The sequence below is a fragment of the Petromyzon marinus genome, chromosome 11 (assembly GCF_048934315.1).
Source record: "Petromyzon marinus isolate PM22_M1 ecotype Great Lakes invasive population chromosome 11, UKy_Petmar_22M1.pri1.0, whole genome shotgun sequence".
NCBI classification, from domain to species: domain Eukaryota; kingdom Metazoa; phylum Chordata; class Hyperoartia; order Petromyzontiformes; family Petromyzontidae; genus Petromyzon; species Petromyzon marinus.
The window spans coordinates 4,553,722-4,572,856 of record NC_133677.1 but is presented as its reverse complement, the minus strand read 5'-3'; the positions used below and the strand labels follow the sequence as shown (position 1 = coordinate 4,572,856).

Below are 19,135 nucleotides of genomic sequence, written 5' to 3'. Positions count from 1 at the left end.
CATCTGTTTGCTCGCAATCATTATTTCTGAAATCCGCCCCTGCTGGCTGGCCTGCCAGGCCTGCGGGGTCAAAGTTCATGAATTTTCTATGAGCATCGATTTGGCCAATCGATTTCCCCTCTTGTGCCGCGCTCCCCACATGCTCTGCGGAGCGGCTTGAAATTTTAATTTTTTAGAGCGTTTGACTCGACACACAGATGAAATGCAGTTGTGACGCGAATAGGCTGTCAATAAGGAGAGGCGAGGAGGAGGAGAGTACAGAGGAATGGTTCAGGACATGGCGCGCACAAAGGGAAGGCCGAAACTCCCTGTCGGCAGATGGCCCGAAAAATACGCAGTAACAAATTTGCATGCGTGGGAGCTTAGAATGAGACTAAATTATAGGAACCAAGCAAATGAATGCGTCTGTTATTCATCATGACAGTTTTGCACCCAAAAAAAATGTAGAGCATTTTAGAAATAGCTCAGATAAGTGTAATTGAGAAGATGTTGCAAGTTAAATGGTGGATCATAGCTGTTCTTCAAAATGTTACTTACAACACACATGTGAAATTGTTTGTGTAACTTACGCAAATACATGTTTTGATATAGATTTATACTTAAACGTCATGAGATAGCAGCTCGTGCTCTTGTGCCCGTACTTTCTACATATCAAAACTCATCAATTTGTGTAATTTCAGTGTTGAAGCCTTATTACATTACTCCCTATATGGAGGGTTGGTGTTATGCAAAGTACGCATTTGCAGATAGAAACAAATGTATTATTGAGATGGATTCCATTTGCCCTCGAGGAGTTAGAACACCCTAATGCTCGAATGCATTTTCTAATGATTTTAACATTGATCGTTGTAGTTACTTACATAAAAAGAAAACGCACTGGCGGGTACTGTACTTAACGCACGGACACACTGCATCTTTCAGAACAGACTAATACGTGGACAGATCAAGCCAGTCTGGATATGGCCGTGTTTTCCTTCACCACCTGAAATTTCGGACCTTACCCCTACTGACAAATGCAGCTCACGTGAGCGCACTCACTTCGTTAGCGGCGAGCAGTCCGGCTACTCACGGCAGTGCGGCGGCTTTTAATAACGTAGCCTGCCGGTAATTAGTATTGGCATCTTCTTGCCATGCCCCCCGCTTGATGTTGTGCGAGCCATCGCAGCCTCCGCCACCCGCACCGCCCGCGATTGACGCGTAGACTTCGTTAGAGCCACGAGGCCCTCTCTGGCCCCTTTTAATAAAGCAGCTGCCTGTAAGCCCCTCTCGCCCAATCTTGACGGCTGTAATGCGCCTCACTTAACACGCGGGGCCCAGGTCACTGTCGCGTCGAACTACATATGGGAGGGGAATTTTATTTATTTGTTTTCGCGCGGGGTTTTTGCAATTGATTACATTAATTATTGTTTACATTTTTTACCACAAACACATATTTTTTAAATATTTTTTTCAAAATTTACTTTTATCGGAATATATTGTTATTTATATCCTGTACATATATACACGACGTATAAATGTAAAGTCGCCGCCCTGCGATTGCTGTCTCACGCCACTGCTGATGGAAGGTCCTCCGCCAGAGTGGCCTCCACTCCTCAACCCTGGCCAGACATCTAGGAAGTTGTGCGAGTGCCCACACTTTACCCCACCACCACGCGACCTACCGAACAACCAAACGTGTCGGATCCTATTTAAACTTCTGGGTTGAACAGAGGTTTTGGAACTAGCACCATTGTTTCAACTGCCGCATCGGAAGATCAAATGGAAACCACGACCTCTGGATTGCAAGTACATTGCACCGCTAACCATTACACTGCAGCTGCACCATCGTATATACAAACGTACACGCTCCGACATCTAACGGCGCTTTGTTACATCATCACTGCGAGCCCACGCGCTGCTATTGAATGCCATAAAAGAGAAAATAAAAGATATAAATAAGAATCTAATCGTAGCCGCGAGGATTGTCTCTTCCCAAAAGTCTCCGCGGTGCTGTTCGTATCGACGGCAGCGCACCCCCCCAGTATTTTTAGGATCGACTCGCGGCCATTATCAAATTAAGGAGCACAATTAGGGCCTGTCTGGTGGGGTACAGCTGATTGCTGGATATCTTTTGTTCTGCCCTGCTGAATGCTACTCGCTGACATTTATTATGAATAAAATAAAACTCATCGTGTATACATGAAAGATAAAGGTGTAGCCCTGCAAGTGCCTGCTCGTGCCACTGCATGCAGAAGGGCCTCCACGAGAGGGAGCTCGAGAGAGCCCCTCGAGAGAGAGTATTTTTGGCCTACTCTTTGGGTCATTGTGGCATATGTTAACTCCCTCGCCTGGTATGCAGGAGATCGTGGGTTCGATTCCGACCCTGGCCGTCTGTATGTTTAGAGTCTGCACGTTCTCCCTGTGGTCGTGTGGATTTTTCTCCGGGTCCTCTGGGTTTCCCTCCACACTTAGAAACATGCGTTTGGAGCAATTGGCTGCTATAAATTTCCACATGACGATAAGCCACTTCGTTGAGCTATCATTTGCGATAGCCAAGTCGCTTCTGAAAAAAAGAGCTATATACCTGAGTGGGCCTTACCTGCTAAAATAAAAAAAAGATGGTTTAGTTTAATCGTATAATTTTACGCTGCCGACACGTGTGTATGAAGTAACCCATACTTTACCCCTCCACACACCACTTGCCGACAGACTTACTGTGGCGTTTCTATTTATGTAGCTTGCTGGACCAAGGTACTCAGGTTGGGGAGGGCGTGGGGATTAAAAAAAAAACTTGCTTCATTGCTTTAACAGCACACCGGGGGGATCAGATCCATCCAGCGACCTCTGGATTGCAAGTCCAGCATGCTAACCGTTACAACCACGGCAGCATCGCATGCATACGTGCTATGATTTATTAATGTTGTACAGTCGGCGTGGTTGCGTAGCTGGCGGTTGGCACGCTTGCCAATGATGTGGCAGATGACGGGGGTTTAGAAGGTCACATCCCTACCTCTACGGGGCAATGCTGTGGGGCATTATCAAAGCGTCCTCCAAAGTACATGTTAAAGACCCCGTGTCATCACTCCGGAGGGAAGACTGGTGTCATGGCCGTCGTTTGCCAAATATGTAAATTATTTTGCAGTCAATTGCTTGTAAGTGAAACAGATGTCAATTTTAACGTTGAAGCTGGCTCTTCTCTGTTGTTCACATCCGTTACTTTACACCTTAATTCCTTAAAGAGTTACACAATTGAGCGGCTGGATAGTGGGTCAGCACGCTGCGCTACGAATCCAATGACCTCGATTTGATTCGTGGCTATGGCTAACATCAGTGGCGAGTGAAATTTGAACCGGTCCTGCCCACCCTCTCCCCCCTCCCTAACGCACTTCACAAATCCGCATTGACCAGAATTTGAAATATGGTCAAACAACGCCCATAACTGCCACAGCAAGGGGAAATTTTCATCCAGCAGTGGATTGGCAAAGGGCTGTAAATTATTATCATTGTTAATATACACAATGCTGTACTGTGGCCCCATCGTTTCAAAAATACCACACATTTCTTCGTGTAAACTGATGCCTGTGCACACAACAAAAACAACAACCGCCGTTCACCAAGTGGTGGTGACGTCATGACGGCGCTTGTGCCATGCTAGGTGCACTTTTGAAGCCACGTGAAGTGTCTAAGTCCAAAGCTGGCAGAAGGTCACGGGACAGACCCAGGTGCCCGTGGGTTGACTGAGCGAGACGACTGGCAGATGCACCAGCTGCGCTCACCACTGTGCCAACTCTCTGCGCTTTAGCCGCCCCGACGCTCCGCTGGTTGTTGTGAGCATCGCTCCTCTGCCCCCCGTTGTGGCTGCAATTGTGTTTTTCGTTACTTGAGTGGCAGGCCGTTCGTTGTCAGCCTGCGCGCTAAAAAAGCTCACCGCCGTCTCCATTCTAGTCGCCGTCCTCCGTGTGAAAGTCATAATCCCGCAGCAGAATAAACATGCCGAGAGAGATAGCGTCAGCTGATATGATAGCCGCTGGTTTCGCGGCGGGGGGGGGGGAAACGTTAGTCATGAGGGAAAAATCCAAGCTCTTCCGCAGATAAAGATTACACACGCTCTCTGGGAAAGCTGCTGGCCCCGAAAACCGCAATTCTGGCGCTTGGATTTTGACCATACATCCATCCCAGAGCTTCCCGTGACACAGATAGCGCTCGGTGAAAATCTCGTTTCTCAGCAGCGCGAGGGGAGCATAGTTCTTTGTCGAGTTACCACGTTGACTCCGCGGAGCGCGTGACGTGAGTTTGTGCTCAGGACCGCCGCTTTCCGGCGCGTTTGCTCCGTTTCCCAGCGATAGACCTCGTGCCGGCTTTGTCTGCCCGCGTTCAAACAACGAGCCGGAGCAGCTGCTCCCTAAACCATGAAATCACGCAGAGATGAAAATAAACCGAGCTGCTCCTTTAATAAAGAGATAGCGGGCTAATTTGAACTTGCTTATCTCCCTTCCTCTATCCCACTTACTCTTTGGACAGATTAACTCGTGTTGTCGCAACGATTCTATATGCGTTTGTCTATCTCTTCTGCACGTTTTGCTTTTGTTGTGTGCGCGCTTGCTTGTGTGTGTGTATGGGTGTGTGTGTATGGGTGTGTATGGATGTGTGTGTATGGATGTGTGTATTGGTTTGTGTATGTGTATTGGTGTGTGTATGTGTATGGGTGTGTGTATGTGTATGGGTGTGTGTATGTGTATGGGTGTGTGTATGGGTGTGTGTATGGGTGTGTGTATCTGTATGGGTGTGTGTGTGGTTGGGGGCAGTCATAGTGCAGTGGTCAGCGCGCGCTGCGCTAGAAACCCGGCGATCCGAGTTAAATTCTCGCTCACGACCAATAACAGTGGCGAATATTTGGGCCGGTCCTTAGCCTCCCCTAGGTTGACGCAGCCCTTAAATGAGTAACTGGTGCGGTGTGTGAAACATCAGCACTGGGAAGACAAAGGCGGCTCGATGTGGTGCTGGCCGCCGATCCTCGTGCGCCGTGCCGGCCTTTCATCTTTGCTGGCTAACAGCACTTGTCCCACTTGTATGTGTGTATTACTTCCCCCCTCCTCAACCTCCACACCACCGCATCGTCCTCAGTGGTAATTTTCTATGGTATCCATCGTATCGTTTTCCTCCCCCCAGGTTGCGAGCCCTTCCTCTCCTCTTGCGCCCTCTTATTATATTTATCTGGCCCTGCTCTTTTTCAACTGCGACTCTCACCTTTAAATCCGGCAGCTCCATCTCGTTGCCCCCCTGCGCCCAGTTTGTTCAGCGGTAAATGTGTTTGCTCCCAAAGGCTCTTCGCCCACCTCCGTCCACCGCGTCGCGCATTTGCTCGATCGAGCGCGAGCCACTTTAAGGAACCCCAGACGCTTTATGTTCACTGATTGAAGTCAAACGGTGTCTTTCTCTCTCCTCTCTCCTCTCAGAGAGCTCCGTACATTAACTTGGTCAAACGAGCAACAAGAACTGTCGTAACTTTATCGCTATTTCAACAACCTTACCAAAAGGGAATTGCGGATTTTTTTTTTTAAAGGAACAAAAATACAACGCAATGAAAAGGCGGCTATGAATTGTCACGTGTTTATCTAGCTATGGGGGGGGGACTAAGTGGCGAGTGCACCTCGCTATTGGCACATTTGGCCCTGCTCATATCTGGACCGCCAACCCACACTGACCGGCATAGTGAACTATGGTCAAGTAACACGCCACATTAGACTTGGTCTCGGGAGATCTTCGCCAAGGGAAGTGGTCCGATAAAGGATTTCAAATTATTACTGTCGTCATCGTATTTGCGTACTCACAGTTATTGTAAGAATTACTGAAGATTCACACTTGAATGCAAGCACAGGTTCGACAACTTTTTAAATAAATAAATGCGCGTTACGCTTTATTTTAAAAATGAAACGTCTGCACTTAAAATTAACATGTCAAAAATACCGATACGGCTCAAAGCTCTCCGCCCCTGGCCACTGACCAACACGAGCGCCACGCGGATACACGGCGATACACGGATACACGGGGCCACGCGGATACACGGGGCCACGCGGATACACGGCGCCACGCGGATACACGGAGCCACATGGATACACGGGGCCACGCGGATACACGGGACCACGCGGATACACGGAACCACGCGGATACACGGAGCCACACGGATACACGGCGCCACGCGGATACACGGGACCACGCGGATACACGGGACCATGCGGATACACCGGCGATACACGGGGCCACGCGGATACACGGGGCCACGCAGATACACGGCGCCACGCGGATACACGGGGCCACGCGGATACACGGCGATACGCGGATACACGGCGATACGCGGATACACGGGGCCACGCGGATACACGGGGCCACGCGGATACACGGGGCCACGCGGATACACGGCGATACGCGGATACACGGGGCCACGCGGATACACGGAGCCACACGGATACACGGCGCCACGCGGATACACGGAGCCACACGGATACACGGGGCCACGCGGATACACGGCGATACGCGGATACACGGCGATACGCGGATACACGGCGCCACGCGGATACACGGAGCCACACGGATACACGGGGCCACGCGCGCAGCGCCAACACGCGCCCCGCCTTCCCCCGTGCCGCAGCTCTCCTCGCTCAAATCAATACAAATTATCAGCGAGCAAACAGGGCGGGACAGCCTGAATCGCAGCAAGTGTTTGCTCCCAAATCAGGCAATCCATCTTCATATCGGCCAGGGTCAAGAGGCCGGAGGGCAGTGGGGGCAGCCAATCTCCGCACTTCATAATTACCCGGCTCTGAAACGGCGAAGGTATGCTCGCGGTCTGGGTCGCCTTACAGAAATTTGACGCCGCTTTAAAATTATCACTATTTATTTCACGAGCTCATATTTTGCGATTTTGCAGCCCTTTTCGAACGCCAAAAAAAAAGATGCGATCGTATTAGTGGAATTTTGCAGACAAATAGGAATAAAGTACAAAATGTTTTAACTCCGCTGTCCCACTGAGCGCTGTGATAGCGCGAAGGGCAACACCGTGGGAGACACCAGCAGGTCTTATTTAATTATTGTCGTGTGACGGCCAGAACTAATTTCAACACTATCCTTGTACGTAATTGCACGGAAATACACTGGACGACCCTGTCCGCTTGAACACCATGATCTGTTCAAACATTCACGTCGGAATGGTCGCCCTCACGTTAAACAGATTACGGACAGGACGTCTTTCCACCTTCGCTTGCCCTGAATGTTGCATGGCTCATGGGCATCTCATGCATATGCCCTTTGCTGTGGGGGTGCACGTTTAAAAAAAAAAAATTGGTTGAGAAAATAAAAAGAGAAAAAATAAATATTCTTGGCAAAAAAACCTCAAGGTGTTGACATAAGCGTTCGTATTTGTCATACAGCCTGCAAATGTGTTATAATCATCTTTGAAATATGTTTAAGAACTCGCTGTTGGCATTGCAAAAATGTATGACAATTATCAGACTTGGCATTCAAAAACGTGATGGATAAATTGCAAACGCTTGCCAATGGAGCTGTTGTGTTTGGATTGGCTTAGCTTTAATTGTACAACAGTTTGACTAAACAATTATACTAAAACACATCTATGAATATTTAAAGTAAGAAACAGTTATAAGCCAAAGAGTGGGCGTCGGGGGGGCTGATGGAGGATGGGGCCTGGTTTTCATTGCAACAAGTTTTTTTTTTATCATTCGCGTATCTACGCTGCACATCTCCTTAAAAAAAAGTTAACGTAATTACTGCACAGTTCACGCCCAGACAACAACGTTTCTGGATGCAATTAGGGGCCGATTGCAAAGACAACAACGGGGACCACACACTCACCCTGGCTTGGACAGGGGAAGCTGCACCGCAGGGCCCCCAAACTGCTTTTATCACTGCACGCAGTGCGCTGAAACAGCTTCCTGAGCTGCTCGCTTATCAGAGCCGCGGCATCCGTACGGATGCGCGAGCCGGCCCTGCGACCTGACTGCATAAATGTGAACGGACGCGCTTGGCGGAAATTGCCGGACGCCGAGAGAGGTGGCAGAGGCGATGTTTTAAGCTCAGCTGCGTAGGGCGCCTGCGTGTGTTAGGCACCGCGATCTGCGCTCGCGCGCCGTTTATTATTGCCGGAGCGTACACTTCTTAAGGCGAGCTACGGAGGCGGGCTACACTTGTCAAACATTTATTTAACAAACAAACAAGAACATAAAAAAGAGGGTGACGTGGTAATTTAAAAATCGTGGGCAACTGTCAAAATGTGGGTCGTGACACCGGCATAGCAAAATAACTATTCTGAAATATCGTGGGGTAATGTACACACTCGCTAATTAGCAGATGGCACATTTTTGGGGGGTTTTATTTAAGATTAAGGATTAATTTGTACCAGTGAACCTTGAACACAGAGACACGTGTGCTAATCATAAACCATAGAGCGAATATTTTAACACACACTCGTACTTACAAACACAAAGTTAAAAGAGCATCAAGATTGATCGAAGCAGCAATGCCGGCTAAGGAAAGATGAAAATAAATAAAGCTTTTGAAAGGGGCTGATGGTGATCTACATAAACTTGCCGGATACCACCAATTTAGATAATTTTAATTTCATCACCATTATTATAAAAAAAATGTTTGTTGTTTATAGACTTGACTGTTCCTTGACAATTCATACATACACATGGGGCTGTGAGTGATTAATCTCAATATTCCAGAATATAAGCATTCCTTTCCTCTCCGCAATGGACACACACGTTGGCATATAGTGCTGAGATCGCGTATGCGACCCATAAGCTCTGTGTGGCGAGACGTAAATATCAGATGCTGTCTAAGGGAATGCCAAGGCATAGTCCGAATTGTGTTTCTGGACCGCAGTTTCTATAGCAAGGGGTCTGGTTTGCATCACGAATGGAGCAGCGCGGAGGCCACATATGACAAAGTCCACGGTCCAAAGCCTGGTCCGGATATCGCTGCAACAGAGAGGCGAAAATACTCTGCCAGCGCATGCCTTCCAATACAGTCTGCACCACAGCTTGCACCCACATAGGCGCCGCCGTGTATTTGAATAACCACCACAGCTTCCGTGATTGGAAACAAGGCATCTCGAGTGGCTCTAGGGGGTTCCCCAGCAACTCCGTGCTGATGGCACCGATGACACCGTCTTAAAACGAGCCTGGGATTTGCTAAAGGGGGAAGGAGAGAGAATTTGAGCGGTGACTTCGTCACAGCAATGATAATATATTTGTGGGGAGGCCTTCGTCTATTAGTGGAAACAAAACAAGTCTGCCGCTGATGATCGTCATTAAAATAAGTGGCCATATATGACGCAGGATTTTTTAAAGTATAACCTGAATTTCCATTTGGAAAATTACACATTCGCATCATCATCATGAACCTTCATCACTGTACTCTACTCTCATGGTCTCGGGATCTACTCTCGTGATCTTGAGATTTAACAATCCGTCTATCACCTGCACATGAGTTTATTTCATTGCTCCATCTCCACGGGGGATGCTCCTCCCGGGCGTATTCCCTCCTTCTGCGGGCACTATATCGTGAGTCTGAACCGGTGTGCCTTTCCCAAGCCCACTAACGCTTCTCAAGTAAATGTGGCATCTCAACCTTGGGTATCCACGTCTTCCTCTTCCTGTTTCTCAGCTGTTTCGTTTAAGCGGTAGCCTCTCTCTCTCCTTTCCGTGTGCCCTCATCTTACCTGGAGAGATGGCATTGTCAGAGTGCTGCTGTCGTGGTAAACGTTAGCACATCTGAATGAGCTTTACAAGTTCCGCATTTTGATGGAGTATGGTTGGGGTTGCATTTACTGCTCTTGAAGAGTGCACTTAAGTTTAATAACCTCAGATGGTAAATTATGGGGAAGGAATTCAATGTTTTTAAGGCACTGCTAAGCAAGTGTGCAATATACTCTTACAAGCTGTTTAAAAAGGCCACTTTGAATTACACCTGGAAACTTTAATGTTGAAGCATACCTGCTACATAACAGTGTGCATTGAATGATAGAGAACACGTGTCCTGCAGCAATGCAAATTAATTGCACTGCCGATACTAACTTTTGGAAAAGTGGTGTTTGGGGAGTCGAGTAAATCGGCAAGTAAATAAATAAATGAGCACGCGCACACGCCGCGCGGGCAAAAGGAAAGCCAACGAGGGCATGCCACGGCACCACGACTCATCACGAGCTCCTTCGCGGTGCCATTCCACGCGGCAAACGTCGCCGAGCGGCGTCGCGCTCACCGCCCCCCCTCCCCACCACCAGGGGCGAGCGGCCAGGGCGGCACCGCTGGTGGGAGAACCGGCGCACGACCCGGCTCATCGCCATGCATGAGGTTCGGGGTTATGCAGATCGCAGAGAGCGCGGTCGAGGCAATCGCCGAGGCCGGGGCGGGCGCTCTGCGCCCTGCGCCGAGGCCGCCGCATTCCTCGATCCGTCATCCCCCCCCCCGCTATTAGAGGCCTAAGTGACAAATCTCTCCCACGCCCGAGCTTGACACCCTTTTATGATTAATGGTCTGATTATGGGTAGGGGCCGTATCTCTCTTTTCTTCTGTCTGTCTGTTTGTCTGTGTGTGTGTGTTGGTTCTTTTTTTTTGTCCCTTCTTGCCGTTCATTTCCCGAGTGAAAGCCCTCGGCGTCGATGCGCTCACAAGCACGGCCCCAGAGCCGTCGCGTTTGGTGAGGGCGAACGCTCACGGAGCGTGCGTGCCGCGATGCGCGCCGGGACGGGCAAGCGTGGGTTAACGTCTCGCTCATCAAGCGCACGCGCGCGCACGCACGCGCGCTCGGAACGCGCCCGCCGCCACGAAGCTCAGACACCTCGTTTGCGTGACGCGCCCCAGCGACGCGCGCGTGCGCGTGTCACTTTATTAAATGCTGCGCGCCGCGGCTTATTGTGTCACTCATGACCCCGGACGCATTGCGTTTCCCCGGGTTTAAGTATTCACGTATTCTCAACTTCACGTGATTGGCGTGCCACTCTGCGCAACGAGCCAGCGATTTTTTTTTGCTCAGACAGACGCTCAGAGATGGAGGGCCCTTCATGTGGGTTTTGGCACCTGATGACAATCTCTATGCCTGCTCTGTCTCTCTCTGTCCGAGCGTTAGCTTTTCTCCGTATTAGTTAAAGCACCGTTAATGTTGAATTATGTGCCATGCGGCGAGTGGCGCCAGAAATTACCCGGTGCCTAATGAATGAAACGAGACAGGTTTTATTGGGTTTACAAACGGCCATCGATTTACGCCACGCTTCGTCGGACCGGGCCCTTCGCTGTGGATGATTTTTTCTTCTTCTGCTACTGAAATTAGAAAAAAATGGACGAATGAAAAAAAAATCAACAGATGCGGAATTGTAATTTTTCCCGTTGCTATTATCCTTTGATTTCGTAATTTATTTTTTTGTCTCTGCATTTACATAAGTATTGTATTCTCTACAAAATTTGCAGAGAGCCAAATCAAATGTATTGCATTACTATTTGCTTTAAACAAGACGGCCCAAATCCATCTAAATTGCAATGTTGCATTTATCGCTTATACACGTGCTTTCATACGATTTCAGTAAATGCTTAAATTTGTTTTAGAGTAATTTACCATTTGCACATTTACAACAGGTTGCAACAAAGTTTCGCTCATAGTCTACAGCCATTAATGAGATACAGGGATAGATCTGTTGTCATAAATAAAAAAAACAAATAATTAGGCTATGCTGCTGCCGCATTGCCACTGATGCACAAGCACTGATTTACAACAACAACAAAAACTCAGCACATTCATCAACAACACTGTGGACTTAAAATGAAAACATATGCAATCGGTGACAATTTATGCAATGGCCCTGCTTCATAGCAAATACATTTGAATGCAGAAGGGGCATAGCCCGAAACGTCACCTCTTGTTTATTTTTGTTACTTTAAGGCCACGGCATTGTTGGCGAATGTGTTGAGTTTTAATTATCTTAGAGGCTATAACCTCCTCCGCAGTCGAACGTGCTGTATAGCTGGTTCAAAAGATGCCGCACCCGCAAGCGAAAATCTAGAGGTGTCAAGTGAAGCGTCCGTGCCGCCCGGTTTAACGTGCAGTTTCGCGCCGAGGCTTGCTTGGACGTAAATATTAATTCCACTATTTACTCTCGACACGTAAACCTTCCTTACTCACGCCCCACAACAAGACCCCGATTACTTCTGCCGTGGACTGCGTCCGAGTTCGTAGGATTACACAAATCCGCGCATTCTAATATCGACCAAATGATCCGGAGAGTGCTCGATCCCGGCAGATCTCAGATGCTAAGCAGGGATCTGAGCCTGGATGGGACTTGTACGGCGGGCGCCACTGCACAGCTGCATTGTCAGCAGAGGTTCGTGTAGAAAAGTCCACTGCTGTACTGCTCTGCACTGTGCCCCGACATCTACGCTCCCCACATTCTCCGACCTCGCACTGACCAGCGCGGTGAAGCGCGGTAAAAGTCACTGCCACAATCCATGCCGCGCGGTGGAGGCCCTCAGCCCGGCAGCGTAACGGCAACAACAAAATAAAATGAACGCACTCGCACGTGCCTACAGCTTGCGCACGAGCGCTTGCAAACAAAACAAGCGGAGGGTGCGAAAGCCCCGCACGATTTTAGTCGGCGCCGTGAACGAGAGGATAGATGACAACAACAAAAAAACACTGCGCAGGGCTAACTCGCGACAATTCTGCCGAGCCGCGCCACGCACATCGCACTTTCACCTCCGAGGCCCTCTGGAAACACCTCCGCCTACTGCATTAAGCAAGCTGCCGTCTTTAGCTTCCGTGGGACATCACAACGGCTGATTTTCTTTCCTCACCCTCCCCCAATCCCACCCCCCGCCCCGCCCCGCCTCCCCCCCCACTTAATTGCGGGTGCTGGCAGTGTCACGACACGAGCGGAGGGCTCGGCTCGTAAGCCGATATCGGCCGCTGCGAAGCGAGTTTGCGCGAGCGTGATAAGTCACAAGAGCCCCGCCAGCCCCCTCCGCCCCTCTGCACGCCCGCGCGCCGTCACCACCGCCGTTGCACCGTCGCGCAGATCAGAGTCAATATTTGCCATCCGCACTCGACACGAAATAGATGTTAATGCTATGCAGTGGCTGGGGGGGCTCCTTTCAATAGCGATTCCTCCCGGCGCGCTGACGACTGATGCGATGCGCTCTAACGATTTTCCTCCGCCGTCTCCGTAATCCGTTCCGCGTGCTAACGCGCGCGCTCCGAGAGGCGCGGGCTCAAGCGTCTTGCTTGACTCCCAACAAGAAGCAAATTACATAACACTGCTGAAGCATGACAAGCAGGTTTTACCAAGTCCTGTCTGTGACGGATGCGCTGCATAATGCCACTTCTCACTGGCCCGTTAGCCCGGGTATAAAATAGTGATGCATTGATATTTGCGAGCCGCGCGCCGTCAGTGCATTATTAAAGCAATTGGGCTAAATATATTACATTAGGGATATTTGAAGATGTACGCCTGCATTTTTGTCAGGTGGTGATTATTGAGATTTTTTTTTTATCCCGCGATCTTGATATATGACCAATAGTTCAACCAGTAGAGCGTGCCGTGTGATTAGATGTGATTAAATGATAAACTCTTAATATCTTCCATTAAAAGCAATACTTGTCAAGCCAAGTTAATTATTTTATATGATGTTTTATCAGCCACAGAATGTGATGGGATCTAAATTCCCGTCATTTCGCTTTATCACCTAAAATTAAATAGGATTCGCACAGCAATGGTTCAAGCCTGCAGTCTTGGCATGCAATAGGAATGTACCTCATGAGCATGAGGGGTGGCAGGACAAACGATGGGAATGATGACAGTAATTATTGTGGCGTCGCCAACGATGCTGACGATCACGATCGTGGTGGTGATGACTATCGTGGATGACTGCATATCGCTCATTAACTTAGAATAATAATTATAATAACTTTTATTTGACAAAGAGAGCCTCACTGAGTCTCAACACCAGCTTTAAAATTGTGATGTTTGGGCAGTTCCAAAAAAATGCCACTTTGGCCCATGTGTCAAGAAACCGGAGTACCCAAACATATGAGGGGCATCACAATGAAAGCTCAGTACAGATAGATTCAAGTCTCCATTGTTGCACTGGCATCTCCTGGCAAACTCGTAACCCACTCCTACAATACCTAGTATCTCCAGCTCGCCCCTTATCCAAGTGTTAACCAGGCTCAACTCTGCTTAGCTTTCAAGATTGGTAAAACAAAAAAAATCGAGCACCTGAAGGGAGATTTAGAAAAAAATAAAGTTGTTGATGACCAAGCCTACAATGCAATGCGGGCCAGCGACAGAGAGCGCACATGGTCGTACAGAAGATCATAAACGAATGCGCTTCTTGAGCAAAGCAACCTTACAGGAACTTCAGAAAAGGGAGCAGATTTGGAGATTATTCTCAATGTCGAGGAGCATGCGGAGAGAATCTGAAAAAAAAGATTGTTTTGCATCGTCTCATGCAGTTGTCAAACACAACACGCGACAAGCGAGTGGAGCGGCAGGCAGCGAGTCTAGTCAAATACGTTTTTTTGACCAGGGCCGGCGGTATTGAGGTGTTGAAGTTCACGTGCACAAGGACCATCGCAGTCGCGACAGGACGTTAGGTGCGAGGCAACTCAATGCACATGTGCTGAGATGATGAAGGGGGTGACGATACCTATGAGCGGACTAATCATTTGTGGATTATGACGACAGAGGCGTTGATGGAGAAGCGCTTGGCGACTGTGGTTGATGTTGCAGCCGAGCGTTTTGCTCACCGCAGCGTTTGTTTTTCGATGTTCCCCGCAGCTTTGAACGAGCCCACGATTGACTACGGCTTCCAGAGGCTGCAGAAGGTGATCCCGAGACACCCCGGCGACCCCGAGAGGCTACCCAAGGTAACCGAACACCGCGGCCCGTCACCCTGCCACGCTGTCCACCACAGAGTGGGCAAACGACCAGAGCCGGGCTATCCAATTATGGGCGCCACGGTGGCGAGATGTTAACTACCTCGCCTAGTATACAGGAGGTCGTGGGTTCGATTCCGGCCCTGGCACCTGCTGTATATTTGGGGTTTGCATGCTGTCTCCGTGCTCGCGTGGATTTTTCTCCGGGTCCTCCTCTTTTTCTGTCCGCATTTAGAAACATGCCTTTAGAGCATTTGGCTGCTAATACATTTCCATGTGATAAGCCACTTCGTTGAGCTGTCATTTGTGACCAGGTCGCTTCTGAAAACGAGATATATATATCTCAGTGGGCCTGACCTGGTAAATTTGTTTAGTTTAATTATCGTTAAACTACCCGTCATCATTTGCATGACTTGACTTATCGGACACGACTAATCAGAACAGTCAGGGTGAAGCGCAAAGTCTCACCTTGGTCCCCACGTGTGCTGCTGGACGGGAGGTGATGGGTGGGATTTGGTGACATAATTGGCATCGTCAGCCGCGTCACGCTGGGTGTGGCTCTGTGGGGGGGGGGGGGTTCCTGCTTTCGGGGGAGGCAGGATGTCAGGATGGCTGCCATTGATAGAGTAGTCAATAACAATAGGTAGTAGTTTAATCGACTAATTAAGACGAATTGTGCCAGCTATACAATTTATGCTAAAACTTTTTTTTAATGTTTAATCCCGCTTTCCGATCAATCGACTTGCACGCGAGCTAATATTTGCACGTACATGTAAAGCCCATGCTTTGCGGGCCGTGAAAGATATTTGACCATACTTCACCACGCTGGTCAGTGCAGAACATCAGTGGCTTTTGCTGATCTGTCCCCTGCTGCCCATAATGCCTACTGCATCTGCCTTCTGTACGCAGTGCTCACCCATCCCAACATTGCACAGGCTCGGACGTGCTTAGCTTCTGAGATCCGATGAGATCAGAGGTGCATTCTGGGTGATTTAGTCATAAGCTTGTGAACTAAATCAAATAAATAAATACATAAATAACCAACAGGCAACTGCAAGTCAGTAAATAATAAGACAAGAACAATGTGGACAGATGGGTTTATTATGGGGGAAACTGCAAAATGAAATGGAACGGAGTAGACCGTGCCAATTTCGATAGCGAGCCCTTTACCAAGCTTCAGTGTAAAAGATTAAAGCGCCGGGCTTGCTCTCTCGTTTGGGGTGCTATCGGCATATACGGGGTGGGTGGGGAAGCATTGTGGGCACATCTGTAGGATGTCGACCAACTGACGTTCTTTTTGGTCTCTTCTTTCTCATTATCGCGTGAATAATCACTGGCTTTTGAAAACTATGTTGGGGAATTATTACGGATATAATCTATTATTATGGCAAGTTTGCGCGCTACACCGATGAGTCGTAGTTTACTCGTGTTATTCAAAATAATAATGAATACACGCCCTCAAATACACACACAACACACACATAAGTATATGTCGAAGATCCCGCGTTGAGCGTGATGCCTTCTAGAATAGTGAGACAGGCACGGTTGGTGAGTGCTTGTGTAAGTCGCAAAGCCGTGGCAGATTTTTAAAAAATATATATTTAGCTTCGTTTAACTTTTCCCATACCACGCGTGGTCAATGTGAGCAAATAACCACTGGCTTTGCGGCAGTGAACTCACAGCGATCGACCGCTCCTGATGTTAAGGATTTAAAAGGCCCATTGCAGATTACTCCGCTGGGTCCAAAAAAATTCGAGAAATGCCCCTGGCTACAGCGTCCACGGACGTGCAATTGGATTTTGAATTTCTACCGGGGCCAGATTCCTCTTTTGCCAAGGCAATTGAGCGCAACATGTCAGCATGCATCCTTAGACTTGGCTTTCCGATGTGGGATGTGGGGACGCAATGCATTTCCACAAACACCCTCCTTTCTGGGTCATTGTTAAATGGTCAAAAGCCAGTCGCCACTTACAGTGATTTTGCGTTTAATGACCAAATCTAACGGTTTGGTCGTCTGCAAAGTCAATAACCCCCAAGACGCGTCCAGCCTCTGTGAGGATCAGCAGGGGCTGACTGAGCAGTGCCCATGCTGAGCGACGTGCCGCTAGACACGTGCGTCGGGGGGGGGAGGGAGCGGTGGCGTCTTGGTTGCGACGGACCTCACCGCACCAGAAACTAAGCTGTGGATCAATGGGTGGGGCGCTTTCATATTCACGTGAAATAGCGGCAGTGTGCAGACACCCATTCGATAATTAAATGAGGAATTAACTCGAGAATAACACGAAAAAATGTTTGCAAAGGAACAGCCGTAAACCGAATCGTTACCATAAGAGGCTCCCGCAGCAAGACGTTGGCTCGTGGCGTGCGCAACAACGCGCCGCCGAAGAAGCGCAACCTCACACCGCGCCGCGATTCACCGCAAGAGCGCTGATCTACCACACGCCACGGCTGTTTTCGCGGGCCTTTATTGTTGTCATAATGTTTATTGCAATAACGTTGCGCGCGATACATCACCGCGTCTAATTGCGCTGCGTCTATCACTGTGCGCGATCGGCTTGCACCAAACAAGGGCGCGGTGGCGGTGTGAGCCGTTGCACACTCTTGAACGCAGCCGCGCGATGAATGGGAACCGCGCGCTACCATCGTGGCCACGGGTCCCCATTGATAGCCGAGCCACGCGTCCCGTAATGCGTCGCAGCAACGAGATGAATCCGCGACGATGATGCATGAGGGTGTTTCACTTGCGTCGCGTGGAGTACGTATTTCCAGTCTGTGAAACTGTTACGCGCGGCACATAACAGGGTCGGCGGTAATGTATATGGTAATTATCACAGGCAGGCGTACATTACACCATGCTTAATAAACTGTCAGCCCAGGTTTCACACTCTACAGTAATGCTGACATTACATTCAATCACCGGGCACTACGTTTACTTTGTGTTGAACGAGTTTGTAAAAAAAGAAAAAAATCGCGATCCGATCCCTTTGCTTGAGTTTCTTTCGCTGTAAAATGCCGCTTCGCGAAATCTCAATAATCTAAACTCATGCTGCTGTGTATTTTATATCACTATTGCAAAATGACAAGAAACTACAATGGGGTAAAAAAAATATATAATTCTCTACCACCCACTTTACAAATGAAACACCTTCACCTATTCCGCGTCAATATATAGCAACGTGCTTGAGTTATTATTACATTACAATGTATATATGAATTAGTACATGCGTGTAGCGCAAGCACACACGCAAGTAAAACCACATGGCGTATGCATAAGTACACATTTACACAATATCATATAGGCACGCACGCACTAACACATTCGTGTCAGCCCTTTTGTGCGTGATGGACTGGTATTGTTAAAAGAACCAGGCAGGTGCAGCCAGCCTAAATTATCTTGTTTAGCCACAAACAGGCGCGCGCGTGTATGTATGTGTGTATATATACACGCGTCGTGTTTACAGCGTCGCGTTATGCATGGCCGTGGGCCGGCCCCGTCTGTGCGTCTGTGTGATTGGCCGGTAATGGAGCCCAGCATTCCCCCCCCCCTTCGCGGGCTATGGAAATTGCGCGGCGTGGCAATTCATCATGGTTAAGCGGGCTGTCTGTGGCGGCTTTGCCGAGGTCAGGCTATCAGAGGCGCCGACGCGCGCAATGCCCCGCCAACCGCCGTAATCGAATACAAATAAAAACTTTATCGCCTCCGATGCAAGCGAAACAAAACGCGCGTACGAGATCACACGGATAAAGAGATGGGTTTTTTTTTCAACGGCAGGAGGAGGAGGGAGGAGCGGCGATCTTCGCGAGATTAAAAAAAATCTAAACAACGGCGACAAACAAACAACAACAACAAAATCTTGCGAGATGAAACCGCCGCTCTCGTTTTCGTTTGCCCGCCCCGAAATTATCCGCGCTCACGTCCGCGTCGAGGGGGCCAGCGATGCCGTGGTGAATTCACAACTCGACGCTTTGCCACGACACATTCAAGGCAGGCTTACGTCGATAAAAAAAATTGCCGAGATGAATCTTAATACAAAATTCCTTTTCCGTACAACAGCGTCAGAGTTCGGATAAATAAGACATTTACGGCGGTTTTTTTGTGGTCTGCAATGCACTTTCGAACTCATGCGTCTCTGTCAATCCACTGGTGGATGACTGGGTGAAGGCTTCCCCCCTATGCCATACCAAAACCATTCGCCACTGATGTTAGCCATGACCG

At 48.9% G+C, this 19,135-nt stretch overlaps 1 protein-coding gene across 19 annotated transcripts in view; it reads left to right on the top strand.

The window, feature by feature from the left end:
- The window catches only part of LOC116941316 (transcription factor COE3), a 146,162-nt gene that overhangs the window by 101,359 nt on the left and 25,668 nt on the right, over positions 1-19,135 (top strand). For all 19 annotated transcript variants that reach the window (XM_032952248.2, XM_032952256.2, XM_032952253.2 and 16 more), the window contains exon 11: positions 14,822-14,910. In XM_032952248.2, coding sequence (XP_032808139.1) covers positions 14,822-14,910 — 89 coding nt within the window. The remainder of the gene's footprint in view (positions 1-14,821; positions 14,911-19,135) is intronic.